This window comes from Canis aureus, chromosome 21 (genome assembly GCF_053574225.1).
Source record: "Canis aureus isolate CA01 chromosome 21, VMU_Caureus_v.1.0, whole genome shotgun sequence".
Lineage (NCBI taxonomy): Eukaryota > Metazoa > Chordata > Mammalia > Carnivora > Canidae > Canis > Canis aureus.
In genome coordinates this window covers 30,110,384-30,134,846 of record NC_135631.1, presented here as the reverse complement: position 1 = coordinate 30,134,846, position 24,463 = coordinate 30,110,384, and the positions used below count along the sequence as shown (strand labels likewise).

The 24,463-nt window shown below is 42.5% G+C and overlaps 1 protein-coding gene and 1 long non-coding RNA gene across 3 annotated transcripts in view; both read right to left on the bottom strand.

Moving 5' to 3' along the window:
* Positions 1–24,463, bottom strand: part of HSD17B12 (hydroxysteroid 17-beta dehydrogenase 12) — a 153,779-nt gene that overhangs the window by 48,099 nt on the left and 81,217 nt on the right. For both annotated transcript variants that reach the window (XM_077863709.1, XM_077863711.1), the window contains one exon: positions 4,288–4,395. In XM_077863709.1, the coding sequence (XP_077719835.1) occupies positions 4,288–4,395 (108 nt within the window). The remainder of the gene's footprint in view (positions 1–4,287; positions 4,396–24,463) is intronic.
* LOC144292845 (uncharacterized) lies at positions 10,896–13,039 on the bottom strand. The gene is made up of 2 exons (XR_013360236.1): positions 12,915–13,039; positions 10,896–11,233 (listed from the first exon to the last, which is right to left on the bottom strand). It is a non-coding gene; the product is annotated as an uncharacterized LOC144292845 (long non-coding RNA).

Below are 24,463 nucleotides of genomic sequence, written 5' to 3'. Positions count from 1 at the left end.
ATCTGGGTGGGGAGGAGAGGGAAGAAAAAGGAGCTACATACTCCGGGAACCATAAGAAAAAGATATCAGACCTTCATCCCCACCCCAAACAGGTTCTACAGTGTTACATCCACACTAGAGAAGGAACTCTAAGATTAGAGTTGAAATATGACCTGGTGAAAACATGTAGCTCATAAAAAAGTGTTTTATGCTTATATTGAAGGAGTTTTAATAGTTCCCTCAAAAACCTTGACAAATTGGGACACCTGGGTGGCTCAGGTCATGACCCCTAGGTCCTGGGATTGAGTCCCACGTCGGGGCTCCCTGCAGGGAGCCTGTTTCTCCCTCTGCCTGTGCCTCTGCCTCTCTCTGTGTCTCTCATGAATAAGTAAATAAAATCTTAAAAAAAAAGACCTTGACAAATTAAAATTACAAAGCAACGTAAGTATATCTGCTAGTAACTGTCGAGAATTATGAACACCTCATGGTTCACGGTTAAGGAGCCAGATGTGGTAGGACAGGAAGAAAACTAAGCACAGAGCCAGCTAATAAGAGGATGCATGTGGAAATGGCGCCACAGGCTTGAAAGGATTATGTAAACATCAGCTACAACTATTCTTATTATTAATTTGTCACCAAATGGAAATCTACAACACAGGAGTGTGTGAGATCAGTACTGGGTCAGCACAGCGGAGCGACAGTGTAACTCTAAAGCAGGGTGTCCAGCCTCAGGGCTGCGGAGACCTCAGGCCCTTGGCTGTGAGAGCCCGGCCCGGGCACTGGAGGATGTTTCGCAGCATCCCTGACCTCTACCCCTCGGGGCCAGCAGAACTTCTCCCACCTACTCCCTCCATTAGTGAAAAGTAGAAATGTCTCTGGACACCGCCAGACAATGCAGAACTGCTCCTGGCTGGAAACCATGTTAAAGCATAAGAAAAACATAGAAATTATGGCTCTCCCACACAAATTGAGGATGAGAGACAGCCAATATGAACTAGAGTAAAGATGTCCCTCACTGGGCACAGATGGCTGCCGAACACTTAAAATGTGGCTACTCTGAATTGAGATACGCTGTACGAGTAACACACACACTAGACTGGAAGACTTAGTATGAGAAAGAGAATGCAAAATATTTCAGTAATTTTTTACATGCTTCTTCTGGGATGTCTATCATGCAAATTAAGATCATTTTTTTACATGGATTACATGCTAAAGTGATATTTTAGATACAGTGGGTGAAAATAAAATACATTATTAAAATTAACTTTATCTGTTGTTATTTACCTTCTGTGTCTCACATTGTATTTCTACATTTCTACCAGACAGTGCTGAACTTGTGCAAAAAACTATCCCTCCATATATTCCATGCAGCCTTTGATGACAAAGAAGGGAACTAAAAGTGCTCTGTCCTCAGCTTTCTTCTTATACGCTCTATATTCTCCTTGCACGATCTCCAGCCTTGATGCTTCAATGAGATTACTACTAATCTCCAAGTTCTATCTCCTGTTCAGAGCTCAGCTAAAACCTAGATCTGGGGGGCCTGGCTGGCTCAGTTGGTAGAGTATGTGACACTTGATCTCAGGGTTGTGAGTTCGAGCACCCACAATGGCTATAGAAATTACTAAACTTTAAAATAAAATAAAAAAAAAACAGCGAGAGATCCCTATATTTTTTTTAAAAAATAACACATAAATAAAACCTAGATCCATATACCTAACAACTTACCAATTCCACTTGGACATCCTAAAGGAACCCCAAACTTAAATGATCCTCATTTCAAAACAGATTCCTCCAGGAAGTCCCCATTTTAGTAAACGGCCCCATTGACCAGGTTCTCAATCCAGAAACCTGAAAGTCATCCATGACTTCCCCCTTCTCTTTCATCCCACTTGCAATCTCCTACAAAGTTCTGCTTCATTTACTTCCTAAATATTTCTGGAATCCTCCTTGCTCCAATGCCATTGATTGGGCCAAGTCACCATTACTTCCCTTTATGTCAACTCCCTCTTCCCTTTATACTCTTATTATACCCTGCCCTGCCCTGTCTTTCCTATTAGAACATTACCCTACATGAGGTCAGGAACTTTCTTGTTTTTTGCTGTGTCTCCCGCTCTCTGATGAATGAATGAATGAGAAAAGAGGGTACAAACTGCTAACTCACAGGCTGCAATTTACTAAAGAGCTAGACTACAAAAACAATGGTTCCATTAGCATAGGAGACCGGGAAAATATCGTCTTCATGTCTAAAAGCAGTGCTGATATGTTGACACAAGTCTTAGGATTCTAGAAGTGGAGAAAAAGTGCTTGGCCACTATGTGCCTTGCACACTCATCCTTAACAGATCTTTCTATTGTGCCTAAATTCACACTGTAAACTTTCTAGATGCTGGATCAGGAAAGAACAGCTGAAGAATGTCTTTTATAATCCTCCAGCCTTGTGGGAAAAGGATGCTTGACATTTTCCATCTTCAATGTCATAGTCCCAGAGTACCCATAGTTTCCAAGATACCCAGGGAAAAACAGCTAAAAGTTATGCAAAGCTTCAAACAATCATGAACTATTTCTGAAAGAAAATTATTCTCCCAGAATATAAATTCAGGACCAATCTCTCCTCATTAGGGATCCTCAATCTACTTTTGTGCCTAAGCCAGCCTCATCCCCCTGTGCACGCACGACTAGTTTGAAAGGGGTGAGGACAGACTATGGCAGTGTCTAGCCTAACTAGAAAGTTACAGCTGCTACTGATGAGGACGTGTTAAAGAGTCAAGAACTTTATAGATGTTGGTGGTGTTTTGGGTATTCCAGAACTAGGCTAAGGAAGAGGGATTTGTAAAAAAGAGTCCAGGCAATACATGTATTTAGAGAAGAGCATGTAGACACAGAGGCAAAAATCAGATCCATGTCTCCATTCACCTTTTGCCACGGGCTCTCCCAGAAGTGGGAGTAGGGGTGTGGGCAGGAAAGACACAGGTTATATGTGTTTAACTCTTTTATTGCCTTACCCAGAAATCATATAAAAGACCAATCTTTTATAGTATGGGGAAGGGAGGTGGGGTCTTGATAAAAGAATGTTAGGAAACATTTTTTTAAATGTATTTTCTCTTCATTTTTCCTCCTTTGATAACCCCCAAAAGAAAATGATGGCAATTATCAGGTTCATACCAATTCAGCCAGTGGGATAAAAAGATTTAGCGAACAAGCAACTTTTTTTTCTCAATTAGATGCTCTGTTTCTTTCTGGGAAGGACTCAAAAATGGTCGGTAACTTTCCAAAGCCCACTTTTCCCCTTAAAATCTGGTAAATCTTTACCATCATAATGTCCAACACTTGCCCTATCTCCTCAAAAGCACTGGGTTTTGGTAAGAGCGAGGTAGCTGAGGAATTAACAACAGGGAGTAGTAGACTTGGGAGAAACACACAGAATCCCAGTCGTACCACCCGGTCTTCACATGGCCTTCGGCAAGTCTCTTGGCCACATGTGCTCAGCGGGGGTGACCTCACTCCCAACAGGACAAAAGCTGGTTCAGGGCTGGGCAGTATATGAGCTTGCGCTTTGTGTGATGAAGAAGAGAGCTGCAGATAGCACATGAATAAGACATACCGTGGACCTGTGGTGTTAAAATTTCATGAGAGGGAAGATTAGGGGAAAATGATGTCTAAAAAGGCTCCTTGGACGAGAGGAAGGTTAGGTAAAGAACAGAAGGCTGAGAGATACTGCCCTTAGCCTTTATTCCTCAACTGTCAAAATGGATCACCATCACCCACCGTAAGGAATTATTATGGTAAAACCGTATCTAAATGCACACAAGAGAGGGGCAGCTGGGTGGCTCAATTGGTTCAACAGCTGGTTCTGATTTCGGCTCAGGTCATGCTCTCAGGGCCCTGGGATCGAGCCCTGCTTCGGCTTGCTCTGAGCTCTGTGGAGAGCCTGCTTGAGATTCTCTCCCTCTCCCTCTGCCTCCCCCCGCCCCCGCTCATGCGTGCGCATGCACATGCTCTCTCTCTCTAAAATAACTAAATCTTTAAGAATAAATACATACATACGTATGTACATCTAACAAAATAGAATGAATGACAGAAAATAAAGCAGAGAAAACAACAAAAATTGTAAAAACTCATTAAAATATAATTAAAACCACAAAGATCCAAATATATATAATGTTACTAACAATCAACTGTATGAACAAGATAATTTCCTTCTCCCTACTCATTTTACCGACTGAATACCTAAGATCCAAAAAGAAAACGTACAGTTAAAGTTAAATAAAAAGTGCAAGATGCAATTTATAAATGTGGCAAAGATACGAACCTAAAACACCAATTTTAAGACCTGCCAAGCTTGTTTTAATTTTATCATAAATATCTTCTGATGCAAAGTCAACAGCAACGGTCCTTGTTTCCACCTTGAATTTTTCTCCTATGGAAAAAACACAAATGGAGAGAGAAGGAAAATTATAACATGGCAATTAAGATTAAAGCATTTGATGACATTTCCTTTTCAGGCTCTCACCCTCCCCCGCCCCAATTTGATATGAAATTTAGACTAGGATCATGTTAAGCAATCATGAGACCACCTAAGAGATGATACAGAGTCAACACAATAATTCTGCAATAAAAACTCCAATGTTGTTACAGAGCTGCCTGCCTGTTCCTTAATCAGTTCTCCTTCTATAAATCAGTGACTCCTTTTTAGACCCTTAGGTACAAATAATAAAACATGATTCATATAATAATGTTATATACTCTTTAAATATCATTGGTTTTGTGTTTTAATTGCAAATTGATATTTCATAATTTCAGGTAGAAGTCTTTATGTTGTAAAATGTTTTAAAGTGTGGTTAGAAAAGTCCATCTTATTAAAATGTAAATAAGATGCATATGACCGTTGTGGAATTTAGGGGCTTGGGTAATAGTTAATCGTCACTACATTAAAAAAAAAAAACACAAAATACACAGAAGCAGAGCTACAAAGTGACAGAAGAGAGACCCCAGTGTTCTGCTTCGCTCAGGACGACTGAGCACACGCGGCGCTACTGGACACTGCACGTGGAGAGATGGGACTCTGGAGAAGCGGGACTCATTGAGGTAGAAATGCAGAACGTTTACTTGTGCCCTCCCTCGTGAGCCACTGGAGAAGAAGGCGAGGACTGTGGGGTCCCCCGGTGTGGGTATCAATTTTATTTTCATACCTATTTGCTAAATGACTTTGAGCGGGTCACATACCTCCACCAGCCTCAGCATCCTCTCCTGAAGATGCAAGTAGTGCTGGCCAACCCACGAACTGAGGCCCAAGTGCTACCTGGTGGTACACAGGGGCACCTCATAAATGCTAAGTCTCCTCTCTCCCCCACCGACCCTGCTCTCACCTCACTTAGTGCAATGCAGGTGGCTAAGAAGGTTTACTCTTTGGAACTTTACTGAGAGTTCAAAAGAATTACTTGAAACATCCTGCTTCCAAAAAATAATTTTTTCTTCAATCGAAGTCGATGCTGGCTCATCACAGGGCATACGTGAGTCCACATAGGACATTACTGTTCTTGATCTAACAGGACTTCTGCCTACAACTGAAGAGCTGGTTCACAAGAGATCTGTCTTTTAGTCTCCCTGAAAAGCCTTTTTTCTTTAAAGATTTTATTTACTTATTTGTGAGAGCGAGCGCACATGAGCAGTGGGGAGGGGCAGAGGGCAAAGCAGGCCCCCAGGGAGCAGGGGCCCGAGGTGGGGCTCCAGGCCAGCCCCCCCCCCCCCCGGGGCCCTGGGATCGCGGCCTGAGCCACCTGAGCCCAAGGCAGGTGCCCACCCAGCCGAGCCACGCAGGCGCCCCTCAGGGAGAAGCACTGACCGAGGTGGGAACCACGAAGGGACGCGGAGGAGACTGCGGCCCAGGCCAGACCGCACGCGGCGTCAGTGGCACTCTTGCTCTTGCAGTGCACGGGTTCTTGTACGTGCTCGTGTAACGGGGCCACAGACAGAGCTGTCCCCTCGCAGCAGCTCACCAGCAGGTCTTCTCAGAAATGCTTCCCAGGATTTCACCCCAAGTACAGAACACTGCCCCCCTAGAGCCACAGACCCGCCAGGGAAGGAGGCGCACGGCAAAAGGCTGAAGGATACCTTTTAGTAAATGTAAAACTTCATTCAGGAATGAAATAAGATAAATTTATCTATTTGTTTTGGGAAAAACAAACTGTGTTTCCATACTAGTGCTATATCCTGACATTTAAGAAAATTCTCTCTAGTAATAAAAGCACCTCACAATTCCAGAATCAAATTTACTCTTTTAGATCTCACCGGATTTGGGGAATGTACTTATAATGTAGACTCTTACAGCCAGGCTTCTAAAAATATTCAGAGACCCTTACGGAAAGAATGTCATCTTATTTAATAAGAATGCTCAAGTAAGCTTCTCTTCGTGCTCACATTGGGTAAGCCAAATGGCTTCCAACGCAGGCTTTCTGGAGAAATCCAGTTTTGACCTCGCCTGTGGGTGGCCCCGTGTCCCAGGCTGGTGGCCCTGTGGCCGCAGGTGCCACTGTGGCTGCTTCTCCAGGGCCCGGGCCTGGCTGTGCCAGCCCGTAGAGCACAGGCCGTAAGCACAGGCCGCTGAGCACAGGCCACTGAGCACAGGCTGCAGAGCAGAGGCCACCGAGCACAGGCCGCAGAGCACAGGCCGCAGAGCAGAGGCCACCGAGCAGAGGCCGCCGAGCAGAGGCCGCAGAGCAGAGGCCACTGAGCAGAGGCCACTGAGCACAGGCCGCCGAGCACAGGCCGCTGAGCACAGGCCGCAGAGCAGAGGCCACTAAGCAGAGGCCGCCAAGCACAGGCCGCAGAGCAGAGGCCACCAAGCAGAGGCTGCCGAGCACAGGCCGCCGAGCACAGGCCGCAGAGCAGAGGCCACCAAGCAGAGGCTGCCGAGCACAGGCCGCAGAGCAGAGGCCACCAAGCAGAGGCTGCTGAGCACAGGCCGCAGAGCAGAGGCCACCAAGCAGAGGCTGCCGAGCACAGGCCGCCGAGCACAGGCCGCAGAGCAGAGGCCACCAAGCAGAGGCTGCCGAGCACAGGCCGCCGAGCACAGGCCGCAGAGCAGAGGCCACCAAGCAGAGGCTGCTGAGCACAGGCCGCAGAGCAGAGGCCACCAAGCAGAGGCCGCCGAGCACAGGCTGCAGCGGTGGCCTGATGCTGCTCGGGCCCATCAACCCTCCCTGCCCCGGGTGGCCCCGGTGCCAGCCATACAGGCCCTGAGCAATTCTCTCTCTCTCTCTCAAGATTTTACTTATTTATGACAGAGAGTGAGAGAGAGCAAGCATGCGTGCACGTGATGCGGCAGGGAGGAGTGGACAGAGGGGGACAGTCTGTGCCACACTGACTGCAGAGCTAGTCGCAGGGCTCGAGCCCAACCCTGAGGTCACGACCTGAGCCAAAGATCAAGAGTCCGGCGCTTCCAGACTGAGCCACCTGGGTGTCCCTGAGCAATTCCTTAAACTCAGAATGTCCCCCAAACACAGTCAGGGCTTTTGCACTTACTGTTCTCTCTGCCTGGAACGCTCGTCTGCATCCCCTGCGCCTGTTGGGTCTTTAAGCAAATGTTACCTTTTCAGGGAAGCCTTCCTTGACTACCTTTAAAGACCCACAACCACTCCTCCGCTAGCACCCCCTGCGCCCACCCCCCGCTTTATCTCATTCCATGGCACCTAACCATCCTCTAATATTCTATATGCCTTAATGATGCATGTGTGTTTGTCGTCTGCCTCCACCAGCATTAAACTTTGTGAAGATAAGAGCTTGGGTCTGTTCTGTTCATTTGTTCAACAATATCACAAAGGACCCAGGGTCTTTCCTCCCTCCTCTCTTACTCCCTTAGGTTGGCTCCCCTCCCTCCTGGTTTCACGAGGGCCACTGCCCTTGCAAGCATCCCATACAGATGGCAATGTGCAATGGCAGAAATGGGACATCCCATTATATGTCCCTTTTATATGGCCAGGGGAAATTTCCCCAGAGTCCAGCCAACTCCTCTCCCATTTGTTTTCCCAGAATTATGAGATATGCATGCTCTTGACCTAGCCCATGGATGGGCTTTAGGGATTCCATTAACTGCCCCTACTACCACCATGCAGTTATGTGAGATAAAAGCGCCGGATGAACATAAGAATAAGACAGGACATTCTTCTCTCTCTGGGCCCAGGTAATCAGGAGAGAATTTTGATGAGTGTCTCAAAATGCTGAGGTGGGAGGAGCTGACTTCCTTAGGGAATTGGGGAAATAAATCTAGGTACCTTTCTCCTTCCCGTAACCCACCAGCCCCCCATCTGACCCTGCCAACAGAAGCCAATGCAGATGAACAGACATCCTCTAAATTTAGGATGTATTAAAGCACCTGGAACGAAAGTGAGTACCACATGTACATAATACAACCTTCATTTCCACTTTCTCCACCTCCCTAAACCCAGGCTCTTCATAAGACCACCAGCCCACACCTTTCAGCCATGGCCCTCTGCTGGAGAAGAATAAGAACTTGATCAAAGCCTTTGCAGAGGTTACTTTTGAGGACACTGATCCTTGCCCACCACAAAGGTGTGAGGGATGACAGCTGTAATAAGTTAAAATCAATACACTGTACATGTAGGATAAAGACACAGAAACAAGAGAATTTGGACGTTGCAATGGAAAGTCATAGACACTCAAATGCCCCTTCGAGGAAATTCTGGTTGCCCTAGCTGCCAGAATATCATCAGCCAACAGCTTTCAGGTGTCAGCCCCTTTAGAGATGGCCTCGGCGTCAGAGAGCTGCCTGGACCAAGATCATGCCTCTCTCACGACACCCACATCCAGGGACTGTGATCAAGGTGGGAGTATGAAGCCACTGGACAGCTTGTACCTGCCAGCTTCTGAGTCCAAAATTATGGTCTGTTGGCTACCCTATTTTCTGTTCTTTCATCATGCCCTAGTTATAATTATTCTAGCTTTAAGACAAGTTTTAATATTTCTAGTGGTGCGACGCTCCATTATTATTCTTTCTAAAGTTTATTGATTTATTTTTTAAGATTTTAATTATTTATCTGAGACAACGAGAGAGTGAGAGAGCAGGGGCAGAGGGAGCAGGAGACTCCATGCTGAGCAGAGAGCCCAACGCGGGGCTCCATCCCAGGACACTGGGATCATGCTCTGAGCCGAAGGCAGACGCTTCACTGACTGAGCCACCCAGGTGCCCTCTTTCAAAAGCTTATTGGTTATCCTTACTGTTTTCACTGGGATTCCATTAAACATTTCAATTAAATTTATGAAGGATGACAATGTGGCATTCCCTCCAGGCTTGTCATTTACTCAATGTCTCACACTAAAATCTTGAGGTTATAAATTCTTAGAGATATTAAAGAACTAAAAAATTCTATTATTAGAATACTACACCCCGTCATGCAAAGATACTCAATACTATTGATTATTCCTACTGTCAAATCACTTGGTATTTGAAATTGATAGGCTGGCATCCTGCTACCTACAACCGTGGCCCAATACAATCATGTCTTCCCTTCCTTTTTTCAGACTGAAGTGATTCTGAGATGGTCTTGGCCCACTGTTTCTCAGCCTAGTGGTGAAGACCAAAAACTAAGAAGCTTCTTCCTATGTGTGATATGAGCTGTTCAAGGCAGTCCACTCACCAGAAATGGAGACAGAAAATCAACTCTGGCTTATAGGGAATGAAGCTAGGAAATAGCTGGGATGATAACGTTATTCCCTTTTTACCTACTAATCCACTGAATGCTGCCCAACCACAATTGTGGAATAAGACAAAGAAATATTATTTATAGGGATCCCTGGGTGGCGCAGCGGTTTGGCGCCTGCCTTTGGCCCAGGGCGCGATCCTGGAGACCCGGGATCGAATCGCACATCAGGCTCCCGGTGCATGGAGCCTGCTTCTCCCTCTGCCTATGTCTCTGCCTCTCTCTCTCTCTCTCTGGGACTATCATAAATAAATAAAAATTTAAAAAATCATTAAAAAAAAAGAAATATTATTTATAAATATAGAGCTACATAATGCCGAGTATCCTCACTGCCTCAAGCCATTGCACCACTTCCAAGCATGGGTGCCCTGCTCCTCCAGTCATATGGCTGATTTTCACTCCGAGGATTGTAAAATAGTACAAGGTCTCGTCTGGAACGGACGCAGAAGGAACTGCACTTATAAGTTCAGTTTCAAGATGTTGCTAACACCTCTCAATATTAAAACTAGCACATCTTTAGGTTGATGCCTAGAGAGGCCATGAAACATATTCAGAATAGCTTTATGTTTAACATACTTCTGGGTCTGACCATCATTATTTTTATTTTGCTCAACAAACTAAATCTCTTAAATTTCAAGTCTTTCCTTAAGTATAATCATATAGTCTTAGAAAGACTTTCCTCATTTTTCCTCTGGGTGCCTGGGGACAGTGAGTCTGAGAATGCTAGAACAGAGATCTAATCTACATAAACTCACGTATTATTTACAATTTTTCTATCAATAAAACCAAAATTAATATATTAGTTCTCTTGTCCCTGCATCTGCTCTAAATAAATAATGTTTTCCCCCTAAGTTTCAGGTACTATCCATTATGAAATTCTTGTTACCTTCACCCTTCCCCATCTTTTCCATATTATAAATTTCATCATTTAAGATTCAAGTTGGGTCACCAGCCCTGTGGACTGTCTTTTCAGGATTCCCATTTCCTTCAAGGTAAAACTACTTACTCTCTCGGCTGTGTTCCTAGAGACCTTCTCTGTAACCTTAATAAACACTTCTTATAATATATTATGCAAACAGTCTATTTCCTAACAAACACAGATCACTCTCTGTCATCTTTGTGTATCCTGCACCCAGCTCAATGCCTGGCATAGAGCAGAGGTCGCTCAAATGTCTGCTGAGTAGGTAAAAAAAATCGAGGCTGATGCAGCTGATTTATTAAAATCATCTTCTCAGTATTTCTTCAACTCTTCCCTATAGAAATAAAACTATATGCTAGTAAGAGATGTCCATTATGAGACATAACAACATAAAGTGCTTACTATCAGGCATTTTAAAGCATTTAGAGAAACTGAGAAACAACTCAGTCCCTCCACTTGTCCTGCATGCGTTGAACTACCGTTCCTATAGAGGCAGAAACATTTTAGAGTTGCAGGAAACCAGCCAGTCTCATGAATAAAGTACTCGAGGAGCTTCACTCAGGGCCTGGAGATGAAGGCTGAAGGTATTTTACTTACGGGCCCCTCTCCTATCCCCAGTCCTGAAAAAGATAATTAGGGGAGAGGAGTGACTCTTGGGGAAATAGTACTATATTCCATACCTCCCAATTTTAGCTTCTTAAATCTAAATTCATCAAATGCAATTTAGAACCATAAAAATGTATCACAGTGTTTTAAAAAACCCTCCATTTTCACATATAATGTTTTAGAGTATTTACAGTGTAAAAAGCACAATGAGCCTTTTGCACTTTCTCTAATTTTAAGGGGAAAACAAAGAAAAAATGTCCCCTAACTACATTCTCTCTACTTCCCTCCTTTGGCTATTTTCCTTTTTCACCCCCAGGCCTTACCATCTCCTTCCTCCCCTACATAGGGTGTCACATCTCCCTACAGAGACAGCCTCCCTTATGTAGCCATGGAGCAACAGTGATTGTGCCCTAGAAGGGAATAATTCTATCTGACTCCATTTTTAAAGACTCATTTAATTATAATTATCAGAGATGCTACACAAATAATGGTCCATTTCTTTTTTTTTTTCATTGCCCTTGAAAGCACTCTCATGATCATTTTAACCTCATACGAAGAGACCCATTTTCGGTCAAATGAAAAAATTCATCATAGCATCACCAGGATTCCATCCCAAACCAAGTGTTTCTTTATATTAACCCAAGATTATTATATTTTATTCATTACAGGCTATCTTACTCGAGCTACCACCTGAAATAAACACAAACTATATATGATGCAAATCTGTTCTACTGATAGCACATGAACAGGTCCCATTCTTTTGAAAGCCCCGATTTCCACACTGGGTTCAGGTATTGCAGACCCTCGGGCAAGGCACCTTTGGAGACATTTTCAAATAAAGATGTTTCTTTTCTACACTTAGGAACAAAACCAAACCAAACTAAACAAATGGCCCGCTAATGGAAACATCTGAATTTTATGTTCTGAAGTGAGAAAAATGCTAAAAATATTCCGAACATTGCTAAAGGGTCCAAGATGAGATCACTAATGTGATGTAAGGAGAGCGTCTACGTGCCCCAGAACTCAGGTGCTGAAGCCCTACCTCCAGGCCCCGGGTCTGGAGGGGCCTTGGGAGGCCACAGGGGAGGCTCTCTGGGGGGCTGGGTGTCCCCAGGAGCGGGGCGGAGCTCTGCCCACGTGCAGCACCAAGGCGAGGGCAGCTCCTCAGCAGCGGGCGCCCTCCCCGGCCCTTGACCTTGGGCCTCCGCCTGGAGGACTCGGGGGGCCCAGGCGTCCTTTAGGACGCGCACCCGGAGGCCGTGCTCTGGCGGCCGCACCGGCCAGAGCGGGCGTCGTCTGAAGTCGCGGGGCACCCCGGGGCCTGGGCCTGGCCGCCCGCAGGAACCCGGCACTGCAGGACGCCACAGCACCCTGCGGAGTTCTGGGGGCGGCCAGTGGCACCGGGAGCCGCCCGCCCGGCCTCGACCACCACGACCACCGGCGCCCTGCCTATTCTCTGTATCATCCATTCTTTCCTCTTTGCAGCAGCTGCATGTCTTTTCTCAAACTGCATATGTACATCCAAGTCTACTTTAAAAAGTCATTTATTTGTTCCGGTATTATTCGTGGAATCAATGGTCATGTGCTATTTTTAGCAACGCCTTTAGTGTCCAAGTCCTTCCTTGCCCAATCTGCCTGTAATTAACCTTTGAATTACTCTGTGTTATCTGTTCCAAAAGGCACATTTTTACTCACATTTTTTGTCTCTGAAATCACGATGCCATACAATTGATGGCATGCCAGTTTAACTGGTGATTTTTCTTTCTTAATGCTTACAAGCTGCCTCATTGTTTCATGATCACTGGTGTCTCAGATTTGATGAAAGAACCCTAGAACCCTGCTGACAATCCAGCCTTCTTTTTAATGTCACAAAATAGACCCAGGACAGCTTCCAAACACAAGATCTCAGTATTCCAGTGCTTATTCCACCAGCATCACTAGTTCCGACGGCAGATTTCCCATCCTAAACTAAGACCCAAAAACCTTAGCATACATTCATTCATTTGCAACCAGACAAAGCATCTCACTCTCTAAATTGTCAGCTATGAGAGCAGTGTCCATGTCTGGGTTTTTCTTTGCCACTACACACTCCCAGCCCAACAGTACCTGACTCACTATGGGAGCTCACTATACATGTTTTGACTAAGTAAATTCAAGGACACCCTGAACAGCCCCACTTGTCAGACTTTACCCTGAGTATAACAGCAGATACTCTCAAATAGGTCATATTTTGGTGAAGGAGAGATGCGTGAACCCAACTGTTGCTCATTTACATGAACAAAGAGTGCAAAGAGAAAGCACCTCATTCTTGCACAGTGGAATTTTAAATAGGAGGTGACATCTACGTTGAGTCCTTGCATAGCAGTTGGCCATGCAGAGAAGGGGGAGAAGTGGGCAGAGGCAGAAAGCAAGGGAAAGAAAAAGCCTGTTCTGAGAATTCCTATGCAGTGCAGAGGGGAGGAAAGAACACACTCTGTAGCAGGAAGTGGACAGACGTTTCACATGCCAGGATAACAAACAGGACTGGTGACGTAATTTGCGGGGCCCGATTTAAACAAAATAAAAATATTCTTGTTCAAAATTTATTAAGAATTCAAAATTGAATTCTTGTTCAAAAATTATTAAGAATTTCAAGATGGTAACAGCAGAGCATTAATTAAACCAAGTTTGGGCCCTTCTAAGTGGGAATGCAGAGGCCACACGCCTATGAAGGCAGCCAGCCCTATAAGGCTCTTAAACTGGGAAGTGACAAGATCACACTTGTATTTTAGGAAGGAAACGCTAGTGGCAGAGGAGAGGACATTGAGCCTGTTCTTTTTTTTTTTTTTTTTCATTGAGCCTGTTCTAAAGAGTGACGGGCAGCAAGGAGAGAACACAGCAGCTGCTGCTTTCGTCCCTTGCTGAGAAAGTCCCCTCGTCCCTAAGGGGAGAGGCAGACCGCCTGGGAGAGACTTCTGATTTAGCTTTTTGGTTATTTCTTAGTAGAGCAAGTTTTTTCTTGAGGTAGCTTACGTCTCTCTCTTCATTGGCTTAAAAAAAATGAAATTACTACCAATGAGATTTGGGCCAGAGTTGACCAACTTTCCACACAGGATCACCGTGAACTAAAAACCAAGCTGGCAAGCAAAAGATACTTTTTTTGTAACCCTCCATATATTCTTCCCTTTGTCTTTCAAAAAGAAAGATAACTAAAATTAGTCAGAAGTCAAATATCACACAGTACCTTCTAAAAATTCTGATTGAGCTACCTTTCTTTTTTTTTTTTTTTAAGTAACCCTTTTTATTTTAACCTGTCACTTTGTTCTCACAAGACTGTTGTGCTTTTGTGAAATCTTCCCACAGGAAGAAAGTATTCTTTTCGAGATCTGGGTCTCTCATTTTGGTATTTAGAAAAAAGAAGCTTAACGGTTGCTTTTATTTCTTTAAAAAAAAAAAGGAATTTTTGAAGAAATTACCATAAAATTTAAAATATCAGCTATTGAAATGAATATTTACTTTATGGCAATTAACACTTTGAAGATAAATATAGTTCAACAACATTTTGCCAAGAGTAGAACCATCCTTCCGTGCAACACATACACACAAAAAAGCCTCTTCATTTAAATTGTTAAAAGAGCATAGTTTTTACATATCAAACCAAAATAAAAGCAAAAAAAAAAAAAAAAGCCTGATTTAGAGTTTCTTTCTCCTGCACTTTTAGAAATCAGGATAAGAACTTGACACAAATCATCCTGACTCTACGATACTCTGAAGAACCCAGAGGCACCATGTAAAAAAATACACAGGGTTGCAGTTAACATTCTACCAACTAAACAGGAGTAGTAACTACTATAGTTATCAGTTACTGAACATCAGCTGGATGTCAAGAATTCTACTAAGTGACATTACATCATTTAATCTGCATAAGAATTTACAGGTAAATTGCTGAAACTTACAAATGATTATTCTCATAATTTTCAGTTTTCAATATTTAAAAGGCCATTATTTGGTTGTTGTTTTGTTTTTTTTTTTAATTTTGAAATAATCTCAAGCAAAGAAAAGTTGCAAATACTGTACAGGTAACTTTTCCTGAACCATGTCAGATTCAGTTGCTAACAAGATGTCATCCATCACCCATAAATACTTCAATGTAGTGGTTCTCAAAGCGTGGGCCATGGCTTTGAGGGTCCCTGAGAGTCAAAAATACTCAGACGTTAATTATCTGCATTCTTCAGTGTGTTGACACTTGCTCTGATGGCACAAAAGCAATGGTGTGTAAAAATGCTAAACCTGTACCATGAATTAGAGCAATGGCACCTAACTATATCCTCCACAGATTTGCAGGGAAAAGGAAAAAGTCAGTTGTGTTTGAGAATGTCCCTTGAAGAAGCAGTAATATCATTAATTGTATTAAATCTCTACCCTTGAGGACACATTTTTAATGTGCTGTGTGACAAAATGGGAAGTACACAGAAAGCACTTTTTCTGTGTGCCTAATTCAATGGGTGTCTTGAGGAAAGCATCTGTGCAACAGAGTTCTGTAAGCTGAATTAGGCTCTGTTTTCATACTGAACCATTTTACTTGAAAGAACAACGGACAGAAAAACCATGCTTCTTCAGGTTTAGCACATTTTTTAAAATGAAATGAGTCTGTCATTTTAGAAAAACAACCAACAGTATTTGTCGTCCATGATAAAATTTGAGGTTTTAAGTGAAAAATCAGAATTTTGGAAAACCTGTAGCTACCTTCATGTGCTTGAGAGAAAAGGTTTTTCTGATAAGATTGGGAATGATACTAATGATTGGGATTTTTTTGGTGCTGTGTCAACATTTGTGAAATCTGCAAAACTCTGGAATCAATACTGATGACCAACACACACAGTTATAAAATCGTAATGCATAAAAGACTTATGCAAAGTGCAAGGCAGACAAGTGGATTTTAATGTAACTGATTATGAAAATCCATTGATACGTTTTCAGATTCCCTGCTGCAACTAACTTTTAAGAAACTTCCATTTATGGAGTTTTGATGTAGTATCAAAGAAGAATATCCACAACTACCTGAAGAGGCTATTCAAATCACTTCCTATTTTCCAACTACATTACCATGTAAAGCCAGATTTTCTTCTACTTCAACCAAAATAACATCGCAGCAGACTAAATGCAGAAGCAGATATGCAAATGAGACTGTCTTCTACTGTGCCAGATATTAAATAGATTTGCAAAAATGTAAAACGCCACTCTTGTCACTGAATTTTGTTTTGCTTCAGAACATATAGTTGTCTTTCCTGCTAAAAAATGTTAGATGAACATACAATGGGTTTACTGTTATTCTTATAGGAATTAAATAATTTTTTAATTAGTTTTAATTTCTAAGGTAATTAACATTGACAGCTGTATCCCAGGTAAACCGAAGCTCTTTGGGGCCCCTCGACATTTTAGGAGTTGTAAAAGGGTCCTGAGACTAAAAAGTTTATGAATGCTGCTGTTGTATGTATTTCCTACAAACACAGTCTCCAAAATCAGCCATCAAAAGCAGGAAATTTATACTGATGCATTACTGCCTCTAGGCCTCAGAGTCTGATCCAGTTTCACCGACTGCCCCAACAATGTCCTTTGCAGAGAAAGGATCCAAATCAGAGTCACCTGACACATTCAGCTGCCATGTCTTGTTTAGCCTCTTCCAATCTGGATCAGCTTTTCCGTCTTCTCTTGGCCTTTACGACTTTGATACTTTGAAGATTACAGGCCAAATGGTTTGTAGAATATCCCTCAACTTAGGTGCGTGTGTGTTTCCACACGATTAGCCTTAGGTCATGCACCCTTGGCAGGACCACCGCCGAAGCGAGGCTGTGTTTCTCACCACATCCTATCGGGTGGCACACAGTTTCAATGTCCCACTACTGACTGAAGGAAGTCTGACCTCTTACTAAGATGCTGTCTGCCCGACTCCTCCCCGGTGAGGTTACTATTTTTCCCTTTGTAGTCAACAGGTATTTTGGTATTCTGTAGGGAGGTATTTTGATACTATATAAAATCCCATTTAAAAAAAATTGAAGTATAATTAGCATATGGTATTTTATTAGTTTCAGGTGTACAATATAGTGACTCAACTATTCCATACGTTCCCCAGTGCTCATCAGGATAAGTATATTCTTAAGAGCTATTTCACACTCATCTTCTATTCTCCCAGCCCCAGCCCTGAACCAGCCATTTCTCCAAGGATCCCTGGATCCTTTATTAGAAAACCTATCTAGAACCAAGATGTAGGTGCAGAGTTTGCTCATTGCAGTGGGGGTGTTGCTGCCCCCAGGAAGGACCATAGGCCTGGGCAACCAACACTAGCAGGGTAACAGGCTCAAGACAACCACATACTGGGGACTGTCCCACAGAGCAGCTAGTTGCCCACTGAGAGACACCACTAGAGATGCTTTTATAGAGAAGCCAAAGATCCAGGCTTTGAGGGTTCTCCTCCAGAGCTCAGATTTACATTTACGTTGTAAATCATCTTGGATACTAAACACACAAATGTCTTTGATGCATGCTGTGCAATAGAGGCTGATAAAATAGTGTTAAGTTAGGCTTTGGTTTGAGAAGGGATAGGTTTGTGGCCTTCACTTGGTGAATAAAAATGTAAATAAATACTTGAGCTCTGTAGGGGCAAAACAAGCTCTTGGTTACTTATTGAGTTTCATGCTAAATGTATATAAGCGACTAACTGTATACTTTGCTCAGAGCATTTCCGGAAAGTGTGCCAAACAGATATTGAAAAGTAAATCCCATCTGCCCACAGAAACAACTTTATAATTGGAATTTCTGTTACTAAAATCAATCGTAGCTAAGCCCAGTAATATACCATAAATACACAAACATACAATGCCATTAGCCTCTGTAATTTAAAATAGTAAAACTGTGTGCCCAAATACTGATTGTCTCGAAGACCCAATTTACTGTGAAGTGTGTGTATGTATGAGTGTCCGTGTCTGTCTGTGTATGTGTGTGTGTGGCCTGCAATACATGGTATATAAAAATGTATGTATTTGGCCTTAAAACATATTAGTTAGTCACATTTATCTTAATATACAACAAAACTGCCTCCTTAGAATTTAGAAGAATGATTTAAATGGTATGGGCTTTTAAAAAAGAAGTTCAAGGAAGTATAAGCTAAACCTTCTATATCAGTACATTTCTCTAGGGCTGACAGAGGCAGTGTCACTTCCATTGTCCATATACTTTCAAAGTATTGCAGTAGAAGCTCAACAGATATTAGAATAAAAAGGGATGAACCAAGATTGGTATTAGACCATAATGCCATGGTATTAGACCATGGATCAAGGCAGTTATCAGAGGAGTCCCTGAATTCCTTAAAATTGCAGGCAAAATATTCTGTATATTCCAGTGACCTTGAACAACACGGGTTAGACAGCATGGGTCACTTATACATGGATTTTTTACAGTACAGTACTGTAAATGTATTTTCTCCTTAGGATTTTTCCAATAGCATTTTCTTTTCTCTAGCTTACTTTAGTATAAGAACAGAGTATATAATAGATATAACACACAAAATGTGTTAATTGACTGTTTATGTTATAGGGAAGGCTTCTAGTCAACAGGTTATCAGTACTTCAGTTTTTGAGGAGTCAAAAGTTACACATGAATCTTTGACTGCGTGGAAGGTCAATACCCCTAAGCCCCAGATTATTTATAGGCCAACTATATACATACATATTTTTATAGGGATGTTTTTTATCATTTTGATTCACAAAAAGGTCATGACCCTCAAAAGAGTAAAAAATTTGGTTGTTAAATTAATACTCAGAAATAACCACCATGAATGGTCTGAGCTACATAACCTTGCAGACCTTTTTTTATGATATATATCTATATGTGTTATATACATACAAAATGTTTTCCTGAGTTTAGTATTTGTGGGGTTTTTGTTATTGTTGTTTTACAAAAGTAAGACCAGACTCTCTTGAAATATGCTACTCCACAACTTGCTTTTTTTCAGTAAAGATGGCCTTCCATGTCAATACATATAGATAGACTTTTTAAATTACGTGGAAAGGCTGGGCCATAATTTATTCAACCAGTCATTCAATACACAGTATGAGCAGGGACAGATCAAAGGAAGAATTCATTATACTAGAGAAGGGGAATGCATCAAGGAAAGCTAAAAAAAACCCAGAACGCCAATGAAGTCAGGAGTACTTTTTTAGGTCATTAAGACCTTATTAAAAACACAACAATAGCAAAAAAAAAAAAAAAAAAAAAAACCGAGAAAGACAAAATAAGGATGGAGAAACTGCAGTGTTTACATGTTACCACCAATACCAAAAGCAGTTTGGCCAAAAAGAATTATGGGCGCATCTAAGGCAAGGCTCCTCACATGTGCCCCCTATTCCAGGACCTCTCCCCAGGCCAAAGACATGATAATAAGAGAATAAATATTGCATATTTTATATACAAATAAAGTATGCAAAATAAGCCCTGCCTTAAGGCAGAGTCTAGTCAAGCCCACCTTGGGGAAAGGTCTGGGGAAGAATCTGAGAAAGGCTCTACCACAGGCATCAAAGGCAGAAAGTCATAAAGGAGAGACCCCTGGAGTAATAAAGAGCCATACTGAGCCAGAGCTTTCCAGAGTATCTGGGGACGCTGGTCACTATGTTACCCACATAACTACAGTCAGACAGGTGACAGCACACGGCTGCAGTTTTAATTATCCATACCAAGGTTTGGAAGGAATCACTGACCAAGAAGAGGTAGCAGCTCACATTCTCACCACCCTGTGTATGAGCTGATCTAGTAACACAGAGTAATCTAGCTTTTTCTATCTCTAGTGAGGCCTGGGGCCTATCTTTGCTCAAAGAGGACACTGGAATAGGGGGCCATTGACAGACATTCAGATAATTTCTCATTTTTCACATGGTATAAGCAATACCATGAATATCCTGCACATAAATCTTTGTGCAGTTTACCTGAGTTTTTCTGTAGGATAAACTTCTAGAAGTAGGATGGTCAGATCAAAGAGTGTGTGTGTGTTTATAGAGATGGAGTACAGGAGGAAAAGGGAATCAACTTTCACTTTTTATAATTCTATACAGGTTGAATTAATTGGTTAATTTCAGAAAAATATCACTTTTCTCATTTTATTTATTTATTTTTAAAGATGTTACTTATTTATTCATGAGAGACACAGAGAGGGGGCGGAGACATAGGCAGAGGGAGAAGCAGGCTCCCTGCAGGGGAGCCCGACAGGGACTCAATCCCAGGACCCCAGGATCACACCCAGAGCCAAGGGCAGATGCTTAAGCACTCAAGCCGCCCAAGCGCCCCTTACTTTTTTCATTTTAAAAGAAAAAAAGTATTTCCTTAGGTCAAGATTGGCTCCCAGGTCTATAGGAACTATAAAGAGAGCCAGGCTGCAAAGAGTCAAATATATAAAGAGACTAAGTGTTCACTAGAAGCTAGAGGAGTCGCTGGAGAGACCTGGATACAAGAAATAGGAGTCACTGAGGCAGGTCATGCCAAGGTTCATTCAGGCACAGGCTGCAGAGCTGGCCAGGGGCATCAAATGGTTAGGCCTCCCCATAAGGCTGCTCCTATCATGTAAGTAAACATGCCGGACTCTCTCCACTCGACACTCGTGACCACACACACTCCCTGGCAATAGGTAGAATGCTCACGAAGGAAGCCTCTGGCTCTGTTTTGGCTTCCTTTATACATGCCAACAGGGAGCAGTTACACTGGTAAGCGCTACAGCCTGCACGGCCATTATACTTAAAAACAAACCAATGCAAAAACAAACAAAACCGGGCATTCAATTTTATCATCCTACTAAACTTGATTTCAGGCAAGTTTTCCCTTAAAAGGTATATGTATTCTTTTTTTTTTTTTTATGATAGTCATACAGAGAGAGAGAGAGAGAGAGAGAGAGGCAGAGACATAGGCAGAGGGAGAAGCAGGCTCCATGCACCGGGAGCCTGATGTGGGACTCGATCCCAGGTCTCCAGGATCGCGCCCTGGGCCAAAGGCAGGCGCTAAACCGCTGCGCCACCCAGGGATTCCCCAGTATATGTATTCTTGAGTCTCCCAACAGAAGCAGGTTTCAGGGTCTGCAAATTTATATGCCAGTTCCTAAATCTTGGTTAGTTCTCCAGGAGCTCCCTTTAGAACTGAACAGTGTGAAATTTAAGTGCTCGGTCCTGGACACGTCAGGCACATGGGCTCTCCCTCCCACATCCCCCACCCCCCAGGACAGTGTCCTGCAGCAGCAATCCCCAACGTATCATTGCTGGCCACGCTGAGCACCTGGCCCCTCACCCGTGCACCCGGCTCACAGGCCAGACTCCATACTGCGTACTGCAGCTGAATACACGCCTCTCAAAATTTGGAACTCTGTTACTCTATTTCTCCCATCTCACAGGGCTCTTAAAAAAAAGAAAAATCACAACAGCAACTTTTGAGTGCTTACTCCATGCCAGGCACCCTGTCAAGTGTTTTGTGTGGATTATCTCATTTAATTCTCCAACTATCTTATATGACACAGTCAAGGACTGTCTCTGTTTCAAGATGAGGAACTGAAGTGAAATAGTTTGCCCGATGTCAGAAAGCTCTGTTAGAGACCAGCTGGGAACCTAGACACCCAGCGATGGAGAAGGTGGCTTATTCCCACCTACACTACTCTCTTGATGATGTCAGGTGCTGCTTCCCTAGAAGTTGAGGCTGGAAGCCCTACTACATTCAGATCAAAATTCTGTGAGGAACAAAACAAATATTTCAGTTTTAGAATTACTCTTGCCTTGCTGATAACTGTCACTACATTTAACTCATAAACTCACTTCTGAAACTCTCACTATATGAGAATATCTGGAAACATGGCCCTGAACACTCTGACTTTGGCTTATCGGTTTTTAGGTAATTTGATTCTGGATAGTGTCATAATGATACCAAAGCATATCCTCCACAGTTTCTTTTTAGAAGGCAGTTGATGCTACAGACATTTATTCACCCACTGAACAAATTTTTAGAGAATACCTGCTATGGATCAGGTGCTGTTAGCCATGACCAAAACCAGGTTGCTTACCTTGGAGCTTAGAGACTATTTGAGGGAGAAAGGAAAGAAATAAGTAAAAATACAATACATCAGATTTGGTAATAAATGCCATCAAGAAAATATGAAGCAAAGCAAGGGGTAGGGAATGAAAGAACAATTATTTAAAAATGAGAGTATTTTTTGAAGCTAAGAAAATGTCCATTCCAAATTTGTCAAACTGATACCTCATTGTGTTTAAATTCCTGTGTCAAACCCTAATGTGCAACAAATTTGTAATACAACAGGTAATTAATGGATCAAATTACACAAATAATTAAATGGTGAATCCTAAAGAAGTAAATTTTATTTGTTTTTGCTATACTTTTCAATTATTTCTTTTCTTTAAGATTTTATTTATTTACTTACTTGAGAGAGAGATGGGGGCGGGGGCAGAGGGAGAGGCAAAGAGAGAATCTCAACCAGACCCCATGCTAAGCACAGAGCCTGATACGGGTCTCGATCCCAAGAGTCAGACACTTAACTGAATGAGCCACCCAGGCACCCCACTTCTCAATTATTTATAAGCAAAAAATTGAATGCTTGAAAATTTTTCAAAGGATAAATATCACACAATGTAATGTAAAATATAAAACACACTGTCCATCTTAATAAACACCATGTCCCTATATATGTACTTTCAGTCCAATTTTTAGGAAGTCTAATTGTAGATTTGAGGAAGCCTATTGTCAAATCCCAAAGATTTGTTAGCCTACTTCTGGTGTTCACACCTAATGTGGGGCTTGAACTCACAATGCTGAGATCAAGAGTTTACCAAATAAGCCAGCCAGACATCCAATATCCTTTTACCTTTATAAGCTTCAACAATGACCACAGCATCACTGTCATGAAAAGTTACCTGGAAAAGTAAGGGCCAATGTCTTTTTTCTCCCTTTTATCCGCTCCCATTCCTCATTATCAAATGCCATAAGCAAACAAGAATTAAGAGCTATGAAAGCGGGATCCCTGGGTGGTGCAGCGGTTTAGCGCCTGCCTTTGGCCCAGGGCGCGATCCTGGAGACCCGGGATCGAGTCCCACATCGGGCTCCCGGTGCATGGAGCCTGCTTCTCCCTCTGCCTGTGTCTCTGTCTCTGTCTCTCTCTCTCACTGTGTGTCTATCATAAATGAAAAAAAAAAAAGAGCTATGAAAGCACATCACATTTCATTGGGAAGTCATGAAAAGTATTTCACTGTAGGAAGTTTAGTAAAAAAAAAAAAAAAAAAAGCAATAGGTGTTGTATGTAAGTGAGGAATCACTAACTGTATACCTGTGACTAATATTACATTGTATATTAACTAAATTGAATTTAAATAAAAACTTGGAAGAGCGGGGCCTGGTGGCTCAGCCCTTCAGCCATCAGACTCTTGATTTCAGCTCAGGTCAGGGTCTTGAGATTGAGTCCCCTGTCTGGCTCTGTGCTAGGCATAGAATCTGCTTAAGATTCTCTCTCTGATCTCCCTCTGCTGCTTCCTGCTCACTCTCCTTCTCTCTCTCTCTCTTTCTCTCTCTCAAAACAAAACAAAACAAAACAAAAACTTGGAAGAGAAAAAGGCAGTAAAGAGGCTTGTACATCTTCCTCAGGAAGAATAAAACGATACAAGAGATAATATCCTTATGTGTGATTATGTCACGTATATGATACGTAGAAATGCAACATACATATGTATAAGAATATATATATGTAAACATATATTTGGCAAGATACATATAAGAATAGCACACGTAGGGGCACCTGGCTGGCTCAGTGGAACACGGAATTCTTGGTCTCAGGACTGTGAGTTCCAGGCCCACCCTGGGTGTAGAGATTAGTTAAAAATGAAATCTTAAAAAGAAAAAAAAAAAAAAGCATGCGTATGAGATGCTACCTTGCACAGCACACAGTATGTGAGGCAATATAAAACAGAGAAAGGAGAGTAAGGAGGAGTCTGGGGAATGTGAGGGAGCAGATCACCTAGATCCTGCTACCGGTTATCTCCCGTGAAATTACGGAGATGCTAACTTTTATTATTCTCTCAAACACCTGAGTCGGCAAAATTATTTTGCAAATGTCAATGAATTCCAACAACTTTTCAAGTGGCGGCCTGTTAGAACCAGAAATAGGAAAAGCAGCGGCAAATTTTCTTTAGCAGTAGGTATTAGAGGCCTGGATGACGAAAAGCAGAAAGATGAGC